The 25327-nt window shown below is 54.9% G+C and overlaps 3 protein-coding genes across 7 annotated transcripts in view; 2 read left to right on the top strand and 1 right to left on the bottom strand.

Annotated features, from left to right (window-relative positions):
* USP37 (ubiquitin specific peptidase 37) overlaps window positions 1-482 on the bottom strand; it is a 38040-nt gene extending 37558 nt beyond the window's left edge. For both annotated transcript variants that reach the window (XR_008577659.1, XM_054830084.1), the window contains exon 1: window positions 354-482. The gene's annotated coding sequence lies outside the window, so the exon portion shown is untranslated. The remainder of the gene's footprint in view (window positions 1-353) is intronic.
* A 153-nt stretch (window positions 483-635) lies between these two features.
* On the top strand, window positions 636-14421 carry CNOT9 (CCR4-NOT transcription complex subunit 9). Of its 2 annotated transcripts, none has more exons than XM_054830247.1 (8): window positions 636-794; window positions 5142-5321; window positions 6450-6565; window positions 7824-7933; window positions 8729-8838; window positions 9743-9841; window positions 12270-12361; window positions 12757-14421. In XM_054830247.1, exons 1-8 carry the CDS (start codon window positions 771-773, stop codon window positions 12923-12925), a joined length of 900 nt encoding a protein of 299 aa, XP_054686222.1. In that variant the 5' UTR covers window positions 636-770; the 3' UTR covers window positions 12926-14421. The 2 variants fall into 2 exon arrangements, with proteins under 2 accessions (XP_054686222.1, XP_054686223.1); XM_054830248.1 differs by lacking the exon at window positions 636-794 and adding an exon at window positions 1694-4698.
* Window positions 14422-14489: 68 nt separating this feature from the next.
* On the top strand, window positions 14490-25185 carry PLCD4 (phospholipase C delta 4). 3 transcript variants are annotated; one of them, XM_054830246.1, is made up of 16 exons: window positions 14490-14568; window positions 18011-18063; window positions 18408-18566; window positions 18884-19112; window positions 19328-19457; window positions 20039-20270; window positions 20659-20860; window positions 21171-21315; window positions 21754-21906; window positions 22275-22415; window positions 22794-22950; window positions 23318-23434; window positions 23706-23884; window positions 24047-24182; window positions 24276-24425; window positions 24547-25185. In XM_054830246.1, the coding sequence occupies exons 2-16, from the start codon at window positions 18039-18041 to the stop codon at window positions 24651-24653; spliced, it is 2262 nt and encodes a 753-aa protein (XP_054686221.1). In that variant the 5' UTR covers window positions 14490-14568; window positions 18011-18038; the 3' UTR covers window positions 24654-25185. The 3 variants fall into 3 exon arrangements, 2 of the variants coding, with proteins under 2 accessions (XP_054686221.1, XP_054686220.1); XR_008577671.1 differs by lacking the exon at window positions 14490-14568 and adding an exon at window positions 15057-15227 and having other exon boundaries at window positions 24308-24425; XM_054830245.1 differs by lacking the exon at window positions 14490-14568 and adding an exon at window positions 15057-15227.
* Window positions 25186-25327: the final 142 nt, after the last annotated feature.

Below are 25327 nucleotides of genomic sequence, written 5' to 3' on the forward strand. Positions count from 1 at the left end.
GCCCCTGCGCGAAGCCCGGGAGGCGCCGCCGAGGAGGGTCCCCCCGGCTGCCCGCACTCAGGACCCGCCGCCGCTCCCAGTCCGGCCCGGTGGCACTCCCGCTCTCTCCCCACCGGCCCTAGGCAGGGCTCCACGGCCCCGCCGCTCGCCTGGACAGGGAGACGGGTGCGAGGGCAGCGCCTCCCGCCCCGCCGCTCCATGGCCGCCCCGGGCCGGGCTGCTGTGAGGGGAGGCGCGGCGGGGAGGGGAGGCGCGGCGGGGAGGGGAGGGGGGGTGTCACCCGGCCGGGCGCCGCAGGGAGGGGGGGGGCGGGAGAATAGGTTGGGGGGGGGGGGGGCGGCGAGCCCCGGTACCTGCGTCCCGGCGCGTCCCCGGCGCCGCTGGGCGGGCTGAGGCCCGGGGGGAGGGGGAAGGGGAGGCGGCAGCCGATGGCGGGAACCGGCCAGCAGCGCGAGACGCCGCGCGACGCACGCACGCGCGCGCCCGTTCACGTCAGCACGGCGGCGCCCTTCCCGGCGCGCCCCGCGACCACCCGCCCACCCATGCGCATGCGCCGAGGCTGCCCGCCTGGCCCCCTCTCCGCACCTCCCCGCTGGCTCTCGCGCGCATGCGCCTAGCCTTCACCTCTGCGCCCCGCCCCTGTCCCAGCCTCCCTCGCGGCACGCGGGCGGGCGTGCGGCGGGGTGAGAGGTCGGGGTGGACCTGGGTCTATGGCGGCGGCTGCGGCCTACTGAGCCGGGCCCGGCGGCAGCACCGGCACCGCTCCCACCATGCACAGCTTGGCCACGGCTGCGGTGAGGCGCGGCTCCGTGTCCCGGCGGGACGGGGCTGGGGACGGGACCCCGTTGCGCAGACCGCGTGGGGAATGGGGCCGCGGGGGCGCGGCCGCTCGTAGCTGTGAGGGGACGTTTCCCCTCGGCTGCCCGCGGCGGGAGAGCTTTGGGCCGTCGGGTGGCGAAGCCCTGGTGAGCTCCGTCCCCTCAGCGCCCCGGTGACCGGCAGGAGCGGCGGGATCCCTTTGGTAGCCGGGAGGTGCTGAGTGAGCCGTTTCTTGCCCCAGCTGCTCTCCTGGGGACTTCTCTGTGCCTCCCCGGGGCGGCCGCGCCTTGCTGAGGTGCTCATGCGGACGGGGTGGCTCTCCCAGCGGCCAGGAGGGCTTCCCTGCTGGGTGTCCCTGCTGGGTGCCCCAGCTGTGCGCCTTTGCCCTGTGTGTATCATGTAGGTTTTCCCTCCTTCCCTCCTCTTGCCTGCTGCGCTCCTTCCCTGCGCATGGACGCTTCCTACATGCCCAGCCACCTACTCTGTCCTCTGGGGAGCTCTTTTACTTCTGGCCTTGACTGCAGAGGGAAAGAGAAGATAGCTAAAAGTTCCTCAGGGAGGCAGGCAAGTGGAGGAAAGGCAGAGACAGCCTGTTCCTTCTTCCCCTTTTCCCCCAATACACTGCAGTGCTGTCTGTAGTTGGTGCTTGTCCTCCTGCCCCTCAGGAAGCTGCTGCAGCAGGATGGGTTGCCTGGTCAGGCCAGTACCTTGGCCTGGTTGGGTTCCAAAGTGGGAGTTCGGTTTAAGTGATGTGTCCCATCTGAGTGGGCTTGTATTTTGGTTTTCACTTCTCCAAATGCAAGTTCATTGAGTGTATAAGACTTCCTAGAGTTGATTGAGTCTGTGGTGTGTATTGCATTTGGGAGGTGTATTGCAAGGCCAGCAGTTAGAGCTGTTTTCAAATGAACTTAGCCCAAGGGTCTGCTTGGACTAAAAAGTGAACAAGAGTGAATAAAGTACTTACGAGGAGGAGCTGAGAGAACTTTTTAAGTCTTCCCACTTTAAGTGCTTGTGACTTTAAATTGGTTCTTGGAGTGTGGGCAAATACTTCTGATGTAAAGCTTTCCAGAGCATAGAAGGGTGTACAAGATCATAATCAACTCTCTTAATCAGCACTTACATTTTTCTAGCAATGTAATTCCTGAGTACTTGTTGAAATGCATGAGGGACTGTTGTATCTCCCATTAATTCTCTATCTGTGTTCTAGTCACCTCTCTATAAAAGGATTTTTTAAAGTCAGTTTTAACAAAATAATCTGTTTCAGGAATAGAAATCAACTTTATTTTAGGACTCATTTGAATGTATATTTAATCTATACATAATTCATACCACCTGCTGGCTCTGTATTGAGGTGTTTCCTACTACAGTCGGTTAGTATGCTTAGACTAAAGGTGACAGGGAAGGGTGTTTAGCTCTGGAGATGTGCTTGGGAGCTGTGGTAAATAATGTTACCTCTTAGTAGGGTCATGGATTGGGTCAGGAATACCTTTGGGTGTTGTGAACGCTGTCGTACTCCAGAGCATGCGTCTTTGTACAGTGATACTGGTGGCAGAGCTGACACTTTGATTTCAGACCTGAAGACAGCGTAATGTTCTAGAGGCTCGAGAACAGGCTAAAAACAGTAAGTGTAGCTGTAACTAGCAGTAAGGTGTTGAAAGCCAAACTCAAACCAGCTAATTCGCTGCTATTGAAGTTCAAAGTTCATTTTGGTATTTTTGAGTTGGTGATCTATCAAAATAGTTTAAAAAGCAAGTGTATCCAGTTAGTCATTACTCTGCTTTGGTTGACCAGTACTTTTACCAGTGTGCCTAGCACCAGTTGCTCACTTAGAAAGCCAGTTGCCTAAATCCAGTTTGTTATGTGATTGTTGGAGATGTAATTGGGCATGGATGTTTGAGGTAATGCCGTTTCTCTTGAGGAAGGTGTTACAAGACCTTTCATGATGCAGAGGTGGCTAGCTTGTGCTGTGTTGAGATACTGTTGGTAAATTTTGCTTTCCCTGTGTGCCAGAGTAAGTCTGCCTTGCCGGGTTCTGTCTCTGAGCTTGCAGGATTTGTATGTAGCCCTTGGTGTTCCCCAGAATTTTTGGTTTTAGAGGGAGAAGTGGGAACAACAGTAAAGTAGGAAATTAGGAGAAAATATGTCTTTCAATTAAAACTGAAATGAGAGGAGCAACTGCAGAGCCTGTGAAAAGCAGTTGGTTCTAGCTAAGATAGATATTGGACATCATAAACTCAATTGTGTGGAAAATCTACTTAGTGTTCTCTAGGGATCACAAGCACATGATTGTGCTTTTAAAGGGTCAATGTATTTAAGCTTACAGGAACGGAAACTTCCAGTGAGTCTAGAAAAATAGATGGAAGCTTTAGATAACACGGTTATAACAATATTATTGCTACACTGCTTGTCACTCTACCATCCAAAATTAAAACAAATGAACTCTGTTCGTTATCCCTCTCTTTCTGAGCACCAGTGTAGGAGTTCCCAATGGAATTGCACTCTCAGCTGTAAGAACACAATAAATTTGTCAGGGTTACTAATTTAGTGTGAGATTCTGGAAAAATAAAATAAAATTGAGTAGACAAGAGGAAAAAAAGAGGATAGGAGGAAAGATGAACAGCTAAGGTATTTGAGCCCCAGAGTATAGGGATTGATAACAGCACATTGGCTTATACATAGACATTTAAGTTAAATAATACGATTGGAAGTGGCTGGGGGAAAGAGAAATCCCACAGCTGGGGAAGAATCTCTTTGAACTTGACTATGGATATAATATGTGGATGAATGAAGAAGGGAAACTTCTGCAGAAATAGAGACAGAAAGCTTTAGACGTATCTGTGAAAGGTTACAAAATCTCCCTTTGTCCCTCCTGCAGTTCTAGGTGCCTGCCTCTGGCATATGGTTTCAGGTTTGTTTCCAGCCACTTTCAATTCCTGAACTGTTTTGCATTCTCTTCAGTTCCTCAGTAATGAGTTGCTTAGTAGTAGCGTTGCTGTCAGTGCAGTACAGGCAGCGCTCGCGTCTGTTGTGGTAAGCACATGAAGAGTTTCAGTCTGGGCTTTAAAAAAAAAAAAAAAAAGTCTGTTCTCTGCTCCCAGCTGTGATTGCTGTACATGTGGGGATGCTGAGCTGGTTGCATGCAGGCTAACTCAGGAGCAGCAGCATACAAACAGGGTTGTGCTTTACTTGAATAGTAAACACTGCAGCAGAATGTTTGAATAGATTCTAAACTGGCTTTTGGAAGTGTTCACACAGGGGATTTTAATGTCTGCATTTGTCTCTCAAAATTTTGCATCTGAATCCCCAAACTGTCTCTTGAGGAAGCCTGCTGAGCACTTGTTTACACCTTGAGTGCTTACTGTGCCAGCAGAGGCATGAGACAAACTTCCATTGAAAGTCTTGCTCCTTGTCCTTTCCACAGAAACTATGCTACGATTCCATAGTCCCTGTTTCTCTTCCTTTCCTTCCCAGCCCTCCATCTTTTTTTTTTTTTTTTTTTGGCTTGAAAACTTGTTGGCCTTGATGCTCTTCTTTCCCTGATGTTCCAAGAATGGCAGAAGAGAAATCCTGCATTTCTCCTGAGTAGTAGAAAATGTGTCTATATGAATACAGATCTACTCTTCTCTGGGTTTATTTTGAACAAGAATTTTTGCACAAATCAGTGTTGAAAAATTCCCTTTTAGCTGCATGCATGTAAAAAGATACATGGGATGAATATGAGATGTCTCTAACAGCAGGTGTTACTGGCTGTGGATGGTGTCATGCTGATGTTGGAGTAGTGAGAATTTTTCTAGTATTTGTATGAATATTTTTCTCATGTACGTTGGGTGAATCCCATTGGCAGGCTCCAATGTCATGGACGTCTTTGGAGGGAAAAAGGTAACGTCTGCATAACTTTGAATTTGTGGAAGCTTGCACTCAAAGCATGAAATGAATGCATGCTAAATGCAGGTGGAGCAAATGATAGCTGGCTAAAGTATGTGTGACCTTCCTGGGAGCTCTGCTGGCACAGACAGGCAGCAGCATGGTGCTCTTACATTGCTGAATGAAGTTACAAGGTACTACTTGACAAGTGGATTAAGAGAGACTGTCCTAGTGAGTCAGGCCAGAAAGTAAAACCTTTGCATTTCAGATAGATTGGTCTTATTATTTCACCTAAGGAAGGGATCCGTATCCAGAGCATCTTAATGCAGCTTTAGTTACTCCCTCCCCCAGTCAGGAGTCTCTTGAGCACTTTTTTGCTTATCTGCCAAGTTGTGGGAAGGGTTTGGGTGAGACACGGATAAAATGTTTGGACTGAAGTTTTCCTGTATCCCTCCCAGCCTGTGCCAACAGCACTGGCTCAGGTCGACCGTGAAAAGATCTACCAATGGATCAATGAGCTGTCCAGCCCCGAGACACGGGAGAATGCACTGCTGGAGCTGAGCAAGAAGCGTGAGTCTGTGCCTGACCTTGCCCCGATGCTGTGGCACTCGTTTGGCACGATCGCAGCGCTCCTTCAGGTGGGTAGGACTGGCAGCATCTTTATTCTGTGGTGCAGCACCAGCACATTGCAGAGGTGGTGCGTCCATGGGGCAGATCTGGGGAGGCACTAGCGGGGTCCCTTATCACTGTTCTGGGACTGTGATGTATGCTGGATCATGGGGAGAGGGGAGCAGATGTCAGAAGCCCATTTCTAGTGTTTGTTATTAATCATCACTAGCAAAGCGATGTATGCAGAGGCTAAGATTTCTTATTAGACAGCTTACATAGTTGGAAGGGGAACAGGCAAGTTCTTGGGTGTATGAGCTAGCTCCCTATAGATCACATTCTGTTTATTTTCATACAGTATCATAGCAGAACCACAACAGTCTTACTCCTGAGATCTCTGGCTTGACTTTTTTTTTTTTTTAACAAGCTTGAGCACTTCCTGGTCAGAAGGTTGCCCTTGCAGAGAGCCCATGGGAAGGGCAGTGTAGGAATGCTGCTCGTTACTCCAGAGATCCTTGCAAGGGAAAGTATCTGCATTTCATGTCAAACTGAGTGGCTCAGCTTATCTCTGGGCAAACTGCTCTACAGCTGATGGCTGGCTCACTCTCAGTGCCAAATCTAGTTATTTCTTTCGAAGAAAGAAAGAAAAGAGTGCAGGATTGACAATGTCAAACTGTTTTCAGAGTGGCCCTGAAACAAGTGAAGAAAATTAGAAGGGAGCTATACTTGGAAGCAGGCAGATTTCTGAATCTGATTTCTCGCCCTCAGCTGTTTCCCCTGCATTGAGTTAGAAGAATACCAGGAGCTACAGTACGAATAGTGTGGGTGTGCTCTGCCTCTGGGCAGAGGAACAACACTCCTCTTCGCTCTGAAAGTTCAAAAGAAAGCAGTCCTAATGCTAGCAAAGAGCCAGGAAATCAAAGGAACTCTCTTTTACTGAAATTAAAGTTCAACTGCATCCCTGTGACTCCTTGTCAAATTGACTCTGACCCAGCTCTGCCCTTGCCTGGGCAGCATGGTGGCTGCCGTGTAACTTCAAAGTGATGCTTGTGAAAGCAGGCTGCCATCTCCTGTCACCATAGTTCATTGCTGGGCAAGTGCTTTGGTGCGGCTTGCTGATGTTTTTCCCCTTTAACTTTTCTTAATCTGTTAATTTTTAGGAAATTGTAAATATTTATCCATCAATCAACCCTCCGACTTTGACAGCCCATCAATCCAACAGAGTCTGCAATGCTTTGGCTCTACTACAGTGTGTTGCATCGCATCCTGAAACAAGGTAAGTGTTTCCAAGTGTTTAAGTTCTCTGAGGTGTTGATGTTGACAGCTCAGCCTGTCTGACTCCAGAAGCATGTAAGCTCCTTCTTTTTTACCAAGAGAAGTGGAACAGAGGACAAAGCTGGAAGATAGGCAGCTGCCTGCTGCTTTCACTTGTTTGCGTGGATTAGCAGAACAGCAGCTTTATGGTGGTCCTAAATGCATTGTGTTCCCTGAATCATCCTGAGATCCTGCAAATTCTTGAAACACTGGGTTGTGGCAGCTCTTGGGAGCTCAGCCAGAGATAAGGATGCCTTTGTGCTGAGTGTTGTGTGCGGGATCTGTGTTTTAATGAGCTTAGAGTTACTTAGACCAGCAGTGTACAGTTATTTAGACCAGCTGTCCAAAGGGTGGAATGAGCAGCACTGTCCTTCCCGTATGTGGCAAGGGAACAAAACGAGAGCCATGTCTGGAGTCCTCAGCCAGCGCCTGACTTCAGTTTTTCTCAATCTGTGTCCAGCACATGTCAGCAGGGGAAAAGGTGATGTTGGTTCAACCAAAATCAGTATCTAAAACTCAGAAGAAAACTACCTAGAGATCCACCATCTCATGTTTCCATTCCTGCTGAGAAGAAAGTGCTGTGTAGCTGAAGTTACTTTGCAGCAGCTGAAAAACAGTGTTAAACAGCAACCCTCCATGAGATGACGTCCAAAGAAATAGGGTAGCTTTACACCATATACCTTTACATTTGAAGTTGAAAACTGAAAACAGAGAAAGATCATTCAAGAGAGCTTTCCCCTGCTAGCAAAGCAATCTCCAGGTTTCTCCCTGAAGTCTGTATTTTTCACCATTGTCAGAAGGCAGTGTGAGGCCTCTTGGGGAAAGGTGGCTGTGCACATTTAAACTGTGGTAATGCCTAGAGATGAGCCAGTCTGGATTTCTGTCATGCAGAGGCTTTGCACATGTGTTGTGTCTGGCTGTCCCTGACTGTGGGAGCCTGTGAGGTGAAATGCAACAGTGAATGTACAAAGCAGAGGGTCTGGATGGCAGGAAGAGGTAATAAATACAACAGGATGTGCTCTGTTCCTGGTCAGCTGGAAGTGGCTATGCCCAGTGCAGAATTTACTTCATGCCCTTCCATCAGAGAACAAACTTACCCACTTTTGAGGAGCAGCAGCAATGGTGTCAGGAGTAGTCTGAGGCTGTGCGTGGTAACGCTGGATCATGTGCTCACTTGATTTTCCTTGTCTCTCACGTTGGGTGTTCTCCCTTTCCTACAGGTCAGCTTTTCTGGCAGCTCACATCCCTCTCTTCCTGTACCCCTTCTTGCACACAGTTAGCAAGACACGTCCATTTGAGTACCTGCGGCTCACGAGCCTCGGAGTGATTGGTAAGCAGCCGGACTAATGCTGGAGCACTGGTTTCCTCTTGAGTTAGATGCAGTTCATGCTTTTGTTATAGAGACCTGCATGAACAAAATCACAGGTCTGTTTTACCTGGATCTTCTGAGTTCTGTAGTATTAACAGGAGGAGCTACTTGTTTTCCATCAGTTGTGGAGGCAGGTTCTTCTTCATGTGTAGGACATGGTCTTTTCCCTAATAAGAAATTCCTGGAATCTGGGTGCATTGCCAAAAATGTGTTTTCTGTGAGTACGAGCACCGGTGGTCTTGTTGTGCCTTCGCCCTCAGCCCAGCCAGCTGGAGACTGGGATGGGTGGGTACAGACTGGGCTTTCTTACAGTTTTTGTCATTGATTGACTTGGGTGTATTTGCCCTGTCTTACTGTTATCCTGGGTTTTTTTCCTTTTTCTTTTTTCTGCCCAAAACATTTCTCTCTCAATGCATAAAGTAAGAGGCTGTTGAAATGCATTTCTTCTTGCCAGAGGTTGCTGTCGCGTGGCATGATCCTCTTGTGTTTGTGGTGCAACTGGGCAAAAGCCAAGACTGCATCCCCTTACTGAAAAACAAACCACCCTCAAACCCAGCATGATTACTTTTATGCCACCAAAACGATTTCTTCTCCAGCCATGTGCTGCAACATATTTAGAATGGCAGTTGCTCTGCCTGCCATTCAGAGCTAATGATTCCTGGGGAGGACACAGTACAGGCCCTCTTTGGAAGGTGAGATTTTTTTTTTTTAAACAATTCATCATTTATTGATTTTGGTTTTTGTTTTTCCTTCAAGGGGCCTTGGTGAAAACCGATGAGCAAGAAGTGATAAATTTCTTATTGACAACAGAAATTATCCCCCTGTGCTTACGCATTATGGAGTCTGGCAGTGAACTCTCCAAAACGGTACCTACTCTTTTTGTCTTAATTAAGACTTGTTGTTGTTTATCTCTGACTGACCAGGCAGCCAGTAACCTGCAGACTCTGGGTGGAGTTTTTACCTCCTCAAAAAAACAAACTAAAACTACCAAATGAAGCTGGAGTTCCTGAGTTTGTTTGCTGGGAAAGATCTTGCTGCTCTCAACACCTGTTCCCTCCTTTGCAGCGCTGCAGAGCTGGGTCAACTTTTCTTAGCCTGAGAGAAGAAATGTCGTAGCTGCGCAGTGCAGAGGTTGGGCAGCAGCTGTTAGTGGTGGTTATGGGAATGTTCGCTGCACTGGACCAGTTTGTTGCACCCTCTGATCAGGGGCTGCTTTCCCCCACAAGTTCAGATCCGTGGTCAGTCTGGTCTGATGACCCAGGTAGGCTTTTCACAGGTTTTAGTCCACGTGTGCTTCTCTGGTGAAGCCCATTGACATAGCTGGCTGAGATTCTTCCAGAAAGTCACATATCTCATGATGAATCGGTAATGCTTAAGATAAAAACCAAAATCAGCTTGCCATCTGGATGGCAGGGACAAGGGACAGATTCTTCTCCTGCTTCTTTCTTTGTGACCAGAGTAGTGTGGCCATAATCCTGAGGCTGTCCTGAGTGGCCCGGCAGTAGTTGTTGTCTTATGCAACCTGCATCCAGTCGTCTTGTACATGCTGCTTTGTGTCCATCTCTTTTCTTTATCCAGAGATGCCAAGCATTGTGTGGTGTCCTGCATTTTCTTTTGGCTTTACGCTTTCACCGAGTAAAGCATTTGCTGCCTGCTGAAAGGCCTTTCAGCTCTGGGACTGCCTTGAAAAGAGCACAGCACAAAGCCTGTTTCTTTTCAGGATAGATAAGTTGTTTATATGCTTTCTTTACTGCTTTCTCCCCATTCTAGGTTGCTACGTTTATTCTTCAGAAAATCCTCCTGGATGACACAGGGCTGGCATATATCTGTCAGACTTATGAGCGGTTTTCTCATGTTGCCATGATACTGGTAAGATTATTTGTTTCCTGTCTTTAAAAAAATAAAACATTGTGCTTTAGCAGCCAGCTTCTTTTCCAGCTACTTTACTGCTCTCTAGCTGGAGTGCAGGATGAGAGAGGCAAATCATTCTTGGGCTTACTGCAGCTCTGCTTCTGCATGTTTCCTTTGTATATCTCTGTTTTGCATGTCAAGAGAACTGATATTAGTTGTAAGTCCCCAAGATAAACCAGGTAAACATCTCCAGAGAAGAAAAAGAGGTTTTGGGGTTGTTGGTTGGATATGAATCGATTTAATTTTATGTAAGAATGATCACACAGCTCAGACTATGGATCCACTTCCCATCTCTTAACCCACAGGTTGAAGAGCAGCAGGTTGAGTGAAGGAGTAAGAGCAGGGCAAGCATACGTGATACTTGCCCTCATAACTGCCTCCCAGCTGCCAGCTACTTTCAGCTTTGGATTTCTGGGGCCAGTTGTGGGTTTTCGATGCAGCAACCCCCAGTGTTTGTCTCTTGTCCTCACCTTGAGCCCATGGAAGCTTTTTGCGTCCAGCGTCCCATAGCAAGGAGTTTCACGGGTTTCCTGTTCGCTGCCTGGAAAGCCAACCTTCCTTTCTTTTCCTTTTTGAACCTGGCTCCTACTAGCTGATTCTTACAATTCTAATTCTTGTGTTGGAACACACAGAGCAAGTTTGAGTACTCATCATTTGTTCATTCCAGCAGTAATAGCCCCAGCTTGAGCTTTATTATCTTTGAGCTCATTGAGGGGAATATGTCTGCCCTGGAATAGCTATTGTCCTGCTTTTGTGTGTATGTGTTTGTTTTGTTTTTAAAGAGTAGTCTCAGGAGAGGAAAACGTAGCACTAAGTAAAGCGCTTTGTGGTGCTATTCTGTGCCTCACTGTTGATGCTTTCATTGGGAATATTTATTTATTTGTCTGTTTTCCCAAATGTAAAAAAAAAATGTTTCCTCCTAATTCGCCCACAAACAGCAAAATATGAATGATTGTGAGCTGATGTCCATAATATCCAATGTGACACGATTTTTGCATTCAACAAAAAGGATTGGCTTTGATGAAAGTACATCTGGCTCGGGGACAAAGTGAAGGACGCAGTTAGAAACCCTGGGGTAGGGGAGGGAAGGAGATCAAGGAAGAAACTGTGGTGGGGAAGGGTACGAACATGGAAGGATGTGGGTGTGTGAAGCTGCATTAGCATGGAAGAAATCCTAGGTGTGGTATAACCCCACCAGCGGGTGAAGCACTGACGTGATTAATATTCCATAACGCTATGGAGAAAGATAAAAATGTTCATAGACATTTCTGTTCTGTTTCAAATATTGAGATAGTGTACTCCTGTCTCATGAGGGTGATGATTTGATTTACTTCCTTGTCTGCTGATAACGGAGTAGGGTGTTATGCAAGTATTAGGTGCTTTTAAAAGAGCAGGTTTGTAATTGCCATCTAGGAGCTGTCTGAGGAGCTCTCCAACCTGTTCTGTATTTTGAAGAAATATTGGTATCCTGGGGAATTGCTGAGAACAGAAAGCTTGCAAAAGGGCAGATGAGGGGGTCCTGCTAATTGCTAACTGCCTGAATATCCAAATACAGGTGAATTTGGCTAATGAGGAAAATGGTTAGTGCTAGCCAATGTAGTTTTACGGGGAAAAAAACAACCTGTTGGGCAGCTCTGACTCCTAAACATGAGGAAGCAGACTGTTAAACTCCTTCAAAGCAGGTGTGTGAAGGCGTCCACACTGTTTGCTAGACTGGGTGCATTCAAAGGTGCAACCATGTGCAAAGTTCTACATGGTGTGAAAAACAGAGGCTGGGCCAGGGGGATCTGCCCTGGTCTTGCTCCTCAGTAATGGCTTAATGAGGGATGTAGCAGGAAAAGAAAATAACAACTCTCGGGTGCATGATAAGACCAGAATGTGGATCTTGCTATACATGGTGTCCTTTGGCATGGCTTCCTAGGCTATTGTTAGTGTTTTAAAAGGGCATCGAAACGAAGGCAGCGCTGGTGAAAAGAGTGTTGCAGAGCTTGGGAACACACCTCACGGGGTGACTCAGCCTAGGCTTATCAAAGTGTTTGGCATATACTCATGTTCCTCCACGACGGGGAAACCCCAAGTTCTCTTTAATCTATCAGAGAGCTGGACCAGTAGGCAGTCGTGGGGAGGTAAAAAACAAATAGAAGTGAGACAAGCTTTCCCTGAGCTGCTGGGAGAATCCTTTCCGAGCCGTAGCTAGCTGCTCTTTTCAAAGGCATCTTGGCAAGCAGAGCACCAGGCTCCATGCAGGGGTATCTAGATGAAAGGTAACGGGCTGTGATGCGTGGGAAGCCAGAGTGAGTGATTTAATGGTCTTTCTCAGTCTCTGCTGATTGCGAAGCTGTACTTCCAATGACTTTAACCGGTGGCACTGGCCTCTGTCAAACAGGGTAAAATGGTCCTGCAGCTCTCCAAGGAGCCATCGGCACGGCTGCTGAAACACGTTGTCCGCTGCTACCTTCGCCTTTCTGATAACCCCAGGTAAACATTTTAGGAGTTTGGGCAGGGGCTTCTCCTGCTCCCTTGGAAGTGCGGTTCTTCTCCATGCTGCCCGCTTGGGGAGAGTCAGGGTTCCTTGTCTGTTTTTATGTCGGCCTTATCTCGGTGTGGAAAACAGGTGGGTGTTTTGGTTTGTTGGCTCTTCACTGATGGCACCAGGGCACAGGGGTTGTCTCGTGGGGTCTACCATGAGGGATGGGAGCTGTGCTGGCTGGCCCAGTGCCATGTGCTGCAGCGCTTCTGCTCAGTGCTTCTCTTGGCTGGCCCTGCAAGGGAGACCCCCACACAAAGGAGTGGAGTGTCCCCGGTGGGGTTTTGCTCCCCTCTTGCCCCTGTGAGTTTATTTGTTGGGCCCCGTTTCTTGTCTCTTGATGTAGGGCACGTGAAGCTCTCAGGCAGTGCCTTCCTGACCAACTGAAGGACACCACCTTCGCCCAGGTCCTGAAGGATGACACCACCACGAAGCGCTGGCTGGCTCAGCTTGTCAAGAACCTGCAAGAGGGTCAAGTCACTGACCCACGGGGCATTCCTCTTCCTCCACAATGACTGCTGGGGGAGGTGGGGGACCGGGGAAGAAACAGCTCAGGTTTACAAAGAACCAGGAACAGGTGACCTCTTCCGCAACAAACTGGGCACGCCAGCTGGCTGCTGGCCTGTCGGACCATCCCACCCAGCCAAAGGGCTGCTCTGTAGCAATGCAGCATGCCTCTGGGGATTGCAACACCAGCAAATGCTGATACTACAGCTTCAAAAAAAAAAAAAATCAATAAAACCAATCTGTAAAGATCCCTGCCTCTCCAGGAGGCTTGGCTGGCATCTCTCCCTCCACTGCCAGGCAGGTAGTGTGGATGTCCGCTCTTCAGTTAGCTCAGCCTCCGCCCAAGCGGTGCGTGACACAAGGTGTGCACGCCATGTCCCTCCAGTTCTTTATTGCTTCTTGTTTACAGATCTGTTTAGATGAGTGAGCTGAATAAAAGCCAATCCAGTTGTATCCCCTCTTAAGACTGCTGCTCAGCTGCAGGTAGCCCGGGGACAGCTTTCTTCCCTGCCAGCGCATCCTTGCTCCTGGCTCTGCATCCGGCTGACGCAGCCAGCTTCTCTCTTCCTTTCCTCTGGCACGGTGGCAGTGGCTGGAACCGGGCCACTGCAGTGCTTGCCCCAAGAGGAGGGGTGGATTACTTGCGATGAACCCACATGTCGTAAGCTTGCTTCCCAGGGCTCTGGGGGAGGAGAAGACAGCAGGACTGTGGCTCTTGTGCTGTAAATAGCATGCTCCTGCAGCTAACCAGCGGCTGGGGACTGATGTGTGCTGGCCTCCCATCCAGCCCAGCTCTTGCCCGGCGGGGCTGCTGGCTGGTTGATCAGATGGAGCTTGGCATTGGGAAACCTGCTTTGTGGTGGTTGGCAGGCTGCTGACCAGTGATCCCCTGTCGTGGGCACCAGGTATGCTGGCTTCTGTGCCTGCCGCTGCTGCCAGGCGTCTCTCAGTCCCGGCCCCCCTCCCTTTCCCCCCTCCTGCAGCTCATCTCCACCAGCCAGCTGCATCCATTACAGCTTTCAAACCTGCCTTGGCATCTGCCTTGCCCCCACCGCAATTAAACTGGACCAGCAGCCGCTTACCTGCTTTCCCTGTGCCGAGGGGTTAGCATGACCGCAGCGGGCTCTGGGAAGCAGCCGAGGAGCTCCTGGGCTCTGCTGCAGCAGATCCTGCTCTTGGCTGCAGGCAAGCCTGGGCAGCTACTCGATTTCTCCCCCCGCCCCTTGAGTAGCCCATTTTGCTGATCATCTGCGGCATCGTGCCAACAGTGTCTTAAATCCCATGTCGTTTCCCTTCCCTCCCCCCCTCGCAGCCTTGTGTAACAAGGGCAGAGCACAGCCTCTTCCTTGTCCCCACAGTCCTGTTTTATAACCATCACCTTCTTTTCCCTCCCCTCCATCCTGACCTTGACAGGGTGTGAAAATGCTTCTGTTTGGGGTTTGTTGGTTCGTTTCGTTTTGAGTTTGTTTTTTGTAAGTTCCGATTAATAAATAGTAAAACCCCAGCCAGCACAGATTGCTCCTGGTCTGATCTCGTGGTGAGGCGGAGGGGGGGATTTATTCCAGACGGGATGAAGGGTGGTTGTGCGAGCTGGGAAGGGTGCGTGGCCTTTCCCGTTGGGAGTTGCCTGCATCCCCATCTCCTGGAGCAGGTAACACGGAGGGGTTTTGGGGAGGAGATGCTGCTCTGTCTTGCTTTGCAGGAAGGCAGTGAGCGCTCTCCCCGGCGGGCTCCGAATGGAGCCCGCCGGGGAGAGCGCTCGCTGCCTTCCTGCGGTGTATTTGCAACCTTCCTGCGGTGTATTTGCAAGCGCTGCCGCGCTCACCCGGGTCTATTAGAGCATCGGCCACCAAGTTTGGTCCCTCGTGGGGGGGGGGGGGGGAGGGAGGTTTGCCCCAGGATGCTCAAACCGTTCCCATCTCTCCCAACTGGAGGGTCCTGGGAAGGGGACAGGGACACACCGGGGACCCTCTGTGCCCCGTCGATGGGTTGGGCTGTGCTGGAGGGTAGGAATGGGGACTAGGTCCCAAGCGGGGGGGCACTGTAGGGTGCTCCCACCCTCGCCGGCCCCGCCATCGCCTTCCCCCTCCTCCCTCGGGAGCGGTCTGACCTTAATCCGAGGCGACCTTGAGAGGCGGTGGCTGCGGGGCGTGCGGGGACCGGGGGCGTCCCGCGGGGGCGGGGGGCCGGGGGCGGGCTCGCCGCCCTGCCGCTGCCGAGGGGCGGGCAGCCCGGACAGCCCCGGCCCCGTGCGGCCGGAGGCGGCGGAGCACCGGCGGAGCGGAGCGGCACGGCGGTACCGGAGAGCGGGTACGGGGCTGGGCGTTGGGTTCTCCGCAGGGGAACCGGGCGTCCTGCGGGGGGAGAGGAGGGGCGGGGAGAGCTGGGACCCCCGGGGTCGGGCAGCGCTGCCCCAGAGGCGGCTGCACGGGTGGGGTGGCGTTAGGTGGGGGGAAAAGCGCCGGGCGTTTTGTCTCCTCTGCTTTAAGGTGTCACTTGTCCCGTCCCCCCGCCACTCCCCGAGCCCCGCACCCCCCGGGTTGTGCTGCCCCATCCCGAAGCCCCTTGTCTGACACTCCCCCCCCCCCCCCCGACCCCTCTGACCCCGTCAGCTGCCGGCTGGTCCCCCTGGGTGGGTCAGGCTCCATCCCCGGGTGCTGCAGCGTGTCCTGGCGCGGGTGGGCTGCGTGGGGCAGAGCAGAGCCGGGGGGCACAGGCAGTCTGTGTGCACACCGAAATAGCAGGAGGGCGGGGGGTGCCCGAGGTGGGGTGGCTGCACCCCTCCCTGCTTTGGCACAACCACCCCCACGGTGGCATTTAATTTTGCCGGGGAACTCCGTGCTGGAGCGGCTGGGGAGCTCTCACACCCGCTGGCCCTCCAGCTCTGTTTGGGGACTGTCGCCTCCGCGAGAGAAGCTGCGGTGGCTCAGCGTGTGCTGGGGCTGTCCCTGGCAGGAGGCAGCTGCCCTGCGGGAAGCTCTCGGGTTGGGTTTCTCCGTCCCCTGGCTCCCATCCCGCTCCCCTCAACAGTGTAACTCAGACCGGGCCAAGGGGGGCTGCGTGGGGCCGCGTGGGGCCAGGCTGTGCCAGGCTCGGGGCATTGCTCACACTCCAGGGAGACCTGACCAGCCGTGTCCTTGCATCCACGCTCCCAGGAGCTTCCCTGCACTGGAAGGGATCATCTCTTCTTTGCTGTGTGCACGGGGAAGGCACGGCTCCCGTGGCTGGGACAGGGCTGGGCACACTTGGGCTGTGCTGGGAACCTGTAAGGACTGGCACTGGGCAAGATCAGTTTAGCTCCAAAATCTCAGTGTGGTTATGGACCTGGGGGCTGCAAGCAGCTCCCTTGCACGCTGCCTCCTTGCACACACATGTGGCGGGGTGCAGAGAGGTCAGACCTCTCAGGCACCAAGCCCATCTCTGTCCCTGGCCAGCATCTCTTGCTGCTCCTCCAGCCTTGGTGCCTCTCCTTCCACTCCAGCTTCCCCAAAGCATCCCCATCTCCATCCCCTCACCTGCTGCAGTGCAGGGGGCACAGGACAGGTGGGCACCTGGAGCCGTGACCCTGCAAAGCAGCCATGCCAGGCTCAGTGCTGCTAGGAGGCAGGAGGGTGCAGGCAGATTGGTGACCGGGGTTGTCCCCCCATTGGTTCCCTGCAGGCCATGGGGTGCAGGGGGGGAGTGAGAATGTGCTGTCGGGGGGTGCAGGGCACTCCTGGGGCAGTGCAAGCCAGCAGGCACTGGGGCACCCATTCTGCACAGCCCAAGAGGAGCGTGGTGCCACCCTCCCAGTTGTGGGTGCAGGCACCCCGAGCCTGGGCTGGTGGGTCGGTGCCCCCCAGCATGTCAGATGCGAGGGGATGCAGGCACTGCAGTGAGTCCTTGCGGTCTGAGCCCTGCGAGAAGGGTTGGTGCTGGGAATGCGGAGCCCCAGCGCTGGGCACTGTTAGGAGGCATCTGAGAAGGCACCCCAGCCACTCCGTGTCTCAGCAACATGTGAGGTCCCCAAGAGTGTGGACGGATGGTCCCACATGCCCTGGGGACAGCCAAATGGCCACTGCCAGCCCCACACCAGGCATGTCCCCCAAGAGCAGGACCACAGCCCCGGCCAGTGCCATGCCGGGGCCGTGCTGGGGATCTGCCTTGCCCATCCCCACACCGAGCAGGGGACGGCTGCCGTCCGGCCTCTGAGCCCGCCAGGGTCTGGCAGCCAGGCTTGGCAGCTGCCTGCACACTGACGGCACGGGCTATTCCCAGCCCCGCACCGCCGGTGCCTGTGCTGAGTCAGGGGCCTGGGGCACGGCTGCCACCCCTGCGCCCTGGCACAGAGCCCTTCGTGCCCTGGGACCCCTGGGTCCCTTCCTGCACCCAAATCCCAGCCCACCAGCTGCAGCATCTGCTCCTCGAGGGCCCAGTTCCAACAGCTGGGTGACAGGCATATTCAGCAATTTGTCAGTTTAATTAAAGTCTTAACAGTCTAATCAAAGCCTTATTGTCAGTCCAGTTGTATTTATAGTCCCACTCATCGCAGCTCATTCCTCATATTGCTGCCGGTGCAGTTGTGGCCCCAGGGTGCTGGTGTTCCTCAGGGAGAAGGGGCTGGGGGAGCTGAGGGTCATTGCTCTGCATCCCTTTCCTTGCTCTCACAGCCTCGGCTCTTCCTTACTTCCAAATTTGCTGGGTGGGGGCCATTTCCCAGGCAGTGGGGGCTGTTCTTGAGCACCCCCAGGGCAGTTTTTCCTGGCTCCTGTGGCCGCTTCTCCCCTGGGAGCAGTAATCTGGGAGCAGCAGGGCTCCGGTACCTGCTGGGCTGTGGGGCAGCCGCACTCGCAAGTTTGTCTGTTTTCCTCTGACACCTTTCGAGCTCCGGCTTCCCGGTAACACAAATTAATATTTCACGAGCACAGCAGGGTGAACTCGACACTTAAGGAAGGCAATGACCCAGCAGGACACAGGCGCAGGTGCACTCGCACATGGGCAGGGGCACACACACTATAGGTGTGGGCACAGCCTGAACACATTTGGTGGGATCTGGGCGCAGTGGGGGGGTCCGGCCCTACTCCCCCCAGCCACCTTCTCTCTTCCCTCCGCAGCGACCGCCAGCGTGGAGGAGGCAGAGCCATGGCATCGCTGCTGTGCAACGCCCGTGAGTGCCCCAGCGGTGGGGAGGCGCAGGGCACTGGGCTATCCGGATTTACACCGGGGCAAATCTGGCCTGTGGGTTGGGCTCACCTTGCCACACTTGGGAGCATCCCTACCCCACTGCGGCCATTGGGATTCGGGCTTAGCAGTGCCAAGGGCAGGTGGGAAGGGTTGATGGGGAATTACCTTGTTCCCCTCTTGTGGCAAAGGGAGTTTGTTTGGGGTCCATCCCTCCTCCATTCCAAACTGAGGGACCATGTGGGGTCCCAGAGGCGGGAGGGAGCAAGGTAGCAGGGTGCAGTGCCCAGATACCCCTGCCCTCAGTGATGCAACCCATGCTGCCCCCAGGCATCCAGCTCACAGACACGCTGGAGCAGATGCAGCAAGGGACACTGATGCGCAAAGTCAAGTCCAAGAGCTGGAAGAAGCAACGTTACTTCAAGCTGCAGGATGACTGCATGACCATCTGGTACCAGTCTAAGAGGACGGGCAAAATTGAGTCCGCCTGTGAGTAGCAGCTGCTGTGTGTTGCCCACAGGGCCATCAGTAGGGTTCAGAGTGAACAGTGGGGTGACTGTATGGAGATTCTCAGAGCCATGCTTGCAGAGGGTGCTGGGACATTCAAGAGAGGCTCTGTGTGCATGTGTAGGCTCTTCTCACCAAAGCAGCAAGTCAGTGGAGGAGTGGGCAGACAGAGGCATGGATGGATGGATGGTTCCATGGGTGGATGAATGGATGAGTGGAAGGACAGACGGCTGTGGGCAGTGCCCCCTGCTTTGCGGTCCTTGTCCCCCACAGACAGGCCTCCCCTCCCTCTGCCCCAGTCTCCATCAGCGATGTCGAGACAGTGCGAGAAGGGCACCAGTCGGAGGTGCTGCAGAGCCTGGCTGAGGAGTTCCCCCCTGAGCGCTGCTTCACCATCGTCTTCTATGGCCGCCGGGGCAACCTGGACCTCATTGCTGGCTCGGCAGAAGAGGCACAGTGCTGGGTCCAGGGCCTGCGCCAGCTCATTGAGGTAGCCACCAGCATGGACCAGAGGGAGAAGATAGACCAATATCCTTCCTGCAGGCATCACTCTGCCCTCCACACCCAGTCCTTCCCCCATCTCCTGCCTTGCCCCAGCATGTGCTTAGCTCTTCTGGGTCTCACCATCTGCATCAGGGCAGGAAGAGCCCACAGAAAAAGGAAAAGAGGCCCTTTGATGCTCCCCAGCTCCATCTCTCTTAGCCAAGGTCCTTTCCCTTAACATCTTCCCTGGTTTCTTGCACATGGATTCGTGACTGGTTTCAGAAAGCCGACAAGAATAAGGATGGGCGCATGAACTTCAAGGAGGTGCAGCGTCTCCTCAAGATGATGAATGTAGACATGAATGAGGATCATGCCCTGCGGCTCTTCCAGGTAAGCACTGCACCTGAGGGCCTGGAGGGGATGGGGAGGGGACAGAGGGACTGGAACAAGCTCCACAACACCCCCCTGCAGAAGGATGTGCTCACTTTCTTCTGTCCGTCCATCCATCCATCCATCCATCCATCCATCCATTTATTTGTTCACCCAACTACCTGCTTACCCAGACAAACATCATTTGTTTATCTGTCAGCCCAACCAGCCAAGGCAGCTGTTCCTCCCTCCCATTCATTTGTACACCCAGCTGCTTGTCTGTCCATTCAGCCAACCAGCCATCTGTTTATTTATCCATCAACCCAACCAGTCAGCCAGGTGTCTGTATGTCCATCCATCCCTCCACCTATTGGTCCATCTTTCCATCCATGGACCCATCCATCTGTCCACCCAAGCAGTCCTCCATCTGCCAATCCATCCATCCATCCACCCAAACATCCATTCATGCACTGATTGATGCCTACCGCTGCTGCTGGCGTGGACTCTTTGTGCTGGGGGTGGGAAAATCCCCCCATGGCCCCACGGGGAGGCTGGAGCACCCTGTTTTGCTCCAGCTGGGTGCTGAACGAGCTCCCTTGCAGGCTGCTGACAAGTCGGAGTCAGGGACGCTGGAAGGGGAGGAGTTCGTGCTCTTCTACAAGGCCCTCACACAGCGCGAGGAGGTGCTGAGCCTCTTCCAGGACTTCTCCGAGGATGGGAAGAAGCTGACACTGCTGGAGCTGGTGGATTTCCTGCAGCAGGAGCAGCTGGAGGATGAGGGCACGGAGGAGCTGGCCATGGAGCTCATCGACAAGTATGAGCCGTCGGAGACAGGTGAGTGCCAGCCCGGACATCGGCTGTACAGAGGGAAGGAGGGAGCTGAGACCCACAGCCCCGCAGCGGGGGCACCCCCAGCCCCATCCTGCTGCAGGTGGGCACAGGGGGTAGTATGATCTGGGTGCAGTTCTCCTTTTTTTGGTCAATCCCTGGACCATTTTGGTGGAGGAGGTTGACCAGCCATGGGGTGCAAACTCTGGCTTTGGTGTCTGCTGCCCACCTTCCCAAGGTTACTGCCCTGGGGCATCTCTCCCTGTGCCCCAGCCTCTGGCAGCAGCTGTGCCCACCAGGTTGGGGATGGCAGGAGCCACCAGAAGCCCTATTTGTCCCAATCCTGTCCCTGCCGAGTCCCCAGCTGTCACTGAGCCTCCCCCTCCACCTGCAGCCCGGGCTCGCCACGCGCTGAGTGCCGACGGGTTCCTCATGTACCTCTGCTCTCCGGAGGGCTCCGTCTTCAACCCCCATCACCAGGTGCTGTGGCAGGACATGAGCCAGCCACTCTGCCACTACTTCATCTCCTCCTCCCACAACACCTACCTGATAGAGGACCAGATCCGGGGCCAGAGTAGCATCGAGGGCTACATCAGGTAAAGGTGCTGCTCCCTCCCGGCTGCCCCCCGCAGTGCCCTCCTGCCCCAGCTCCATGGGGCAAACCCAGAAGCTCCTTTGCCTCCTTTGTGGTCCAGCACCCCTGCGGCCATGTGATGTGGTGTCCAGCAAGGAGGTCTACATCAGGGACGTTGAACCCAGCTCTCCCTGCCCTGCACTCAGCAGCATCTCCACCCTTGGTGGTTGTCCCCTGGTCCCTGCAGGAGTGACACCCACAGGCAGAGGGGAGGGCAGGGGGCTGGTGCCCTGGCTGGGCGCAGGGTCCCAGGAGTGACCACCCACCCATAGGGCTCTGAAGCGGGGCTGCCGGTGCCTGGAGGTGGATTGCTGGGATGGGCCGAACGGGGAGCCCATGGTGTACCATGGCCACACCTTCACCTCCAAGATCCCTTTCCGGGAGGTGGTGAGCACCCTGGGGAAGTACGCCTTCAAGGTAGGGCACCCTTCCCCACACACTGGCTGTCATGGGTGGCCCTCAGCGGGCAGGGGGGATGAGGCTGTGATTTGGGGCAATGATGGCTCTCTGGAGGGGGAGTGGTGCTGAGGCTCACACACCTGGTACTGCAGTGGGTCTGACCCCACCGTGGGTGAGGAGGGTGGCTGTGTCCCAGGGAACAGCACTGGGGGGGTCTGACCCACAGCTCTGCGCTGAGCCATGCTGGGGGTGCAGCGTGAGATGGGGCCTGGGGGATGCAAGGGTCAAATGGGATATGGGGGATGCTGGGGGATCGGAGGTGTATGAAGGTCTTGGGGGGGATACGAGGACACACAATGGGCTCCATCCTGGCACTGATCACACCTGGGCAAAGCCCTTGTGAGAGCTCCTCGACCCCACTGAGGCTGATCTCCAGCTGTGCATGTTGTTCCCCAGACGTCAGACTACCCGGTGATCCTGTCCCTAGAGAACCACTGCAGCATAGAGCAGCAGGAGGTCCTGGCCCAGCAGCTCAAGGACATCCTGGGGGAACAGCTCCTCACCACCACCACCGATGGGCGCGTCCCCACCCAGCTCCCATCCCCAGAGGTAGGGGCAGAGCATGGCCACACTGGGTATCGCTGTCCTGCCTGGAAGTGGGGTGAAGAGGTGGCTCTGCTGTCCAGAGGAAAGGCCACCCCTGTCCCAGCATCGTCCTCCTCCACTGGAGCACTTGAGGACCCTGCGGACACTGTGCCCTCCTGTTCACAGGGGTCCCAAAGCTGTCCTTAAGGTTGTCTCCCCATGCCCTGCAGAGCCAGGCAGCAGGGCAGAGCCCTCCTACCCCATCCCCTCCTGGGTGCTGAATGGAGCTGGTGGTGCTGGCCCCCAGCAGTGCAGGGTTCCGGGGGGACAGGAAGTCCCATGGAGGAGAGGGACACCCCAAGGTGCCTACCTCTGCACCCCCAACCCTGCAGGAGCTGAAGCACAAGATCCTGCTGAAGGGGAAGAAGATTGGGCGGCTGGAGGACATGCTGGATGGGCCAGGGGACGAGGTGCCTGATGTGTCTGATGATGACAATGGGGCAGAAGTGGAGGAGGAGAGACGGAGGGCAAAGGTGGGTGGCCCAGGCTGGGGACCGGCCGTGAGCGCTGAGCCCCCAGACACAGCTATGGGCCATGGTGACATCCCAGTGCTGTGGGGAGAGGCAGAGACTGCAGGGACATCACCAGGCAGGGGGGACAGCCCTTTCTGCCCCTGGCCGTGCCAGCCCCCTCTTTGCACAGCATCCCTGTGGTGACACTATGATGGGGGGGGGTCCCTTGCCTGCTCTGCTCCTGGCAGGGGCAGCAGGAAGGCTGCCTGTGGTGGGGATGCTGCCACCCCCAGGCCCCTCGGCTGTTCTTGGCTGCCCCAGGCTCTACAGCCCCCGTCCTGAGAGCGCTAGGGGACGGTGGTCCCATCAGGAGGGACCCAACACGGCCCTGCCTTGCAGAAGGACAAGGAGAGCCTGGCACAGGCATTGTCCGACTGCGTCGTCTACTGCAAGAGCGTGTCCTTCCGGGGCTTCCAGGAGGCCCGCAGCCATTCCCGGCCCTCCGAGATCTCCTCCCTCGCTGAAGCCAAGGCTAGGAAGCTCATCCGGGATGCGGGTGAGGCAGAGGGGGCAGCAGCACCTGGGAGCGGGCCAGGGTGGAGGGGGCAGGAGGCTTCCTCGGGTGTAGTGCTAGAGCCTCCAGACATTGGGGTTCCCTCCCTTCCCTCCTGGGAGAAAGAGGGTCCAGCAGGGCTGTACCCCAGGATTTGGCTCTGCTGGGTGAGTGAGTGGGGGTTATTGGCTTAGAAAGTGAGGCAGGACACCTGGGTTCCTGGAAGGGGAGAGGGATGAGAATTGGTGGGTGGGTGGATGGGAAAATGAATGGATGGATGGATGCATGGATGGATGGGCAGCACATGTTGTGGGTTGGCTGTGCAGGCCAGGGAATGACCCCATGAGTGGCCCTCATGCTCCATCCCTAGGGAATGAGTTTGTCCGCCACAACACCTGGCAGCTGACACGCATCTACCCCAGTGGGATGCGGACCGACTCCTCCAACTACAGCCCCCAGGAGATGTGGAACGTGGGGTGCCAGATCGGTATGGCTGTGGGGCATCAGGGCTGCGGGCTGGGGAGATGCCAAAATCACACCAACACCCATGTTGGTGCCAGCTACAGCCCTGGCTGGTGCCAGGTCTGGCTGCAGGCTCTTGCCCTGCATTGGGGAGCTTGGGGTTACCCGGGTATTTGTGCCTTGTCCCCCTGTGTAGCCCCACATCTCTCTGGCTCTGGGGACAGGCTGGTTCTCACCTCCAAGCAGAGCATGGTCTCCAAGCTGCCCTGAACCCTTTCCCTACCACCCTCCCCCAGTGGCCCTGAACTTCCAGACGGCCGGCACAGAGATGGACCTGTGTGACGGGCTCTTCAGCCAGAACGGGCGCTGCGGCTACGTGCTCAAACCACCCTTCATGAGGGACAAGGAGACTGTCTTCAACCCCAGTGACCCCAGCAGCTGGGAGGGCCCTGGCCCCACCACCCTGACAATCCAGGTATGGAGCCAAGGAAGGACTCTGGGGAGTCGTGAGTGTCCTGGAGCTCTGCTGGTCCCACCCGAGTGGGACTGTGCCAGGCAGCATGCCAGAGCCGAGCAGCCTCCCAGCAGATCGGTTTGGCTGCTCCCCAGCTCACGGGGTCGTTGCCCCTTCCTGCAGGTAATCAGTGGGCAGCAGCTGCCCAAAGTGGCCAACAGCAAGGACGGAGCCATCATCGACCCACTGGTGCGTGTGGAGATCCATGGGGTCCCCGCGGACCAGGCGCGCCAGGAGACCAAGTATATTGAGAACAACGGTGAGCCCCACGGGGGTACCAGGGACCCCGCTGCGCCCAGGCAGCCTGTCCCTGCCCTCCCTTGTCCTCCCAGCACCCGCTCTCCCCTCCCAGGGTTTAACCCCCGCTGGGATGAAACGCTCCAGTTCCAGCTCCACGTGCCCGAGCTGGCCCTCGTCCGCTTTGTGGTGGAGGATTATGACAAGACCTCCAGGAATGACTTCGTGGGCCAGTTCACCTTAGCGTTTGCCAACATCAAACCTGGTGAGCAGCTGCTGGTGGCGGTGGGCCAGGGCAGCCCCACAGAGGTGTCTGGGCTCAGCTGGGTGCTAGAGAGCAGGGTGGGGGGCAGCCATCAGTCAGAACCTCACTGTCTCCCCTGCAGGCTACCGCCACATCCATCTCCTCTCCAAGGACGGCACCAGCATCCCACCCTCTTCGCTCTTTGTCCACATCCGCATCACCGAGCCGCCTGGCCCCGAGCAGGACTGAGCCTGTGGGGGGAATAGGACCTGGATAGAAGCCATAGAGCCAGCCCCAAGCGGCTGGGGCCACAGAGCCAACTGCATCGCCCTCTTGTTGAGCTGTTTGTGTCATCCCTGTGTTGTTGTCGCTGCTGTGTCCCCATTTGCAGTGGCCTCCAGGGTCTGGGAAAAGGCCCTGACCTCCCCTTCCGAGGTTTGGGACACTACCTCCCACGCATGAGTGTGGGGACTGCACTGGTGCAGTCCCCTGTGTCCCCCATGTGCAGCTTGCCCTGGCCCACGGGCATGGCTTGGTCATGAGGAAGAGGAGGAGATGGTGCACAGCCCCCTGGCTCTGCCACAGGGGCTGGTACCCCGTGGCCAGGGGAGCAAGGCTGGAGCTGAGCAAACCCCAGGGCTGGGCAGAGCCAGGAGAGGAGTCAGTCCTCACTGCCCCCCACTCTGCAGCCCCCCGGGGCTGCTCCTGGCCGGTGGCCATTACTAACCCTTACCGTATCCCTTCTCTGTAAGCAACTTAATAAATTGTTCGGTGACAGGCAGGCTAGGGTCTGGGTGCAGTGGCACTGGGGACAGAGACGGGGAGCTGGGCTTCTGCTTGCGCTCTCTCCCTGCAGGCACCTGCCCCACGGCTGGCACAGAGCTCCAAACGGCCCAAAGAAAAAGGATTAAAAGGAGCAGAGA

This window comes from Grus americana, chromosome 6 (genome assembly GCF_028858705.1).
Source record: "Grus americana isolate bGruAme1 chromosome 6, bGruAme1.mat, whole genome shotgun sequence".
Classification (NCBI taxonomy): domain Eukaryota; kingdom Metazoa; phylum Chordata; class Aves; order Gruiformes; family Gruidae; genus Grus; species Grus americana.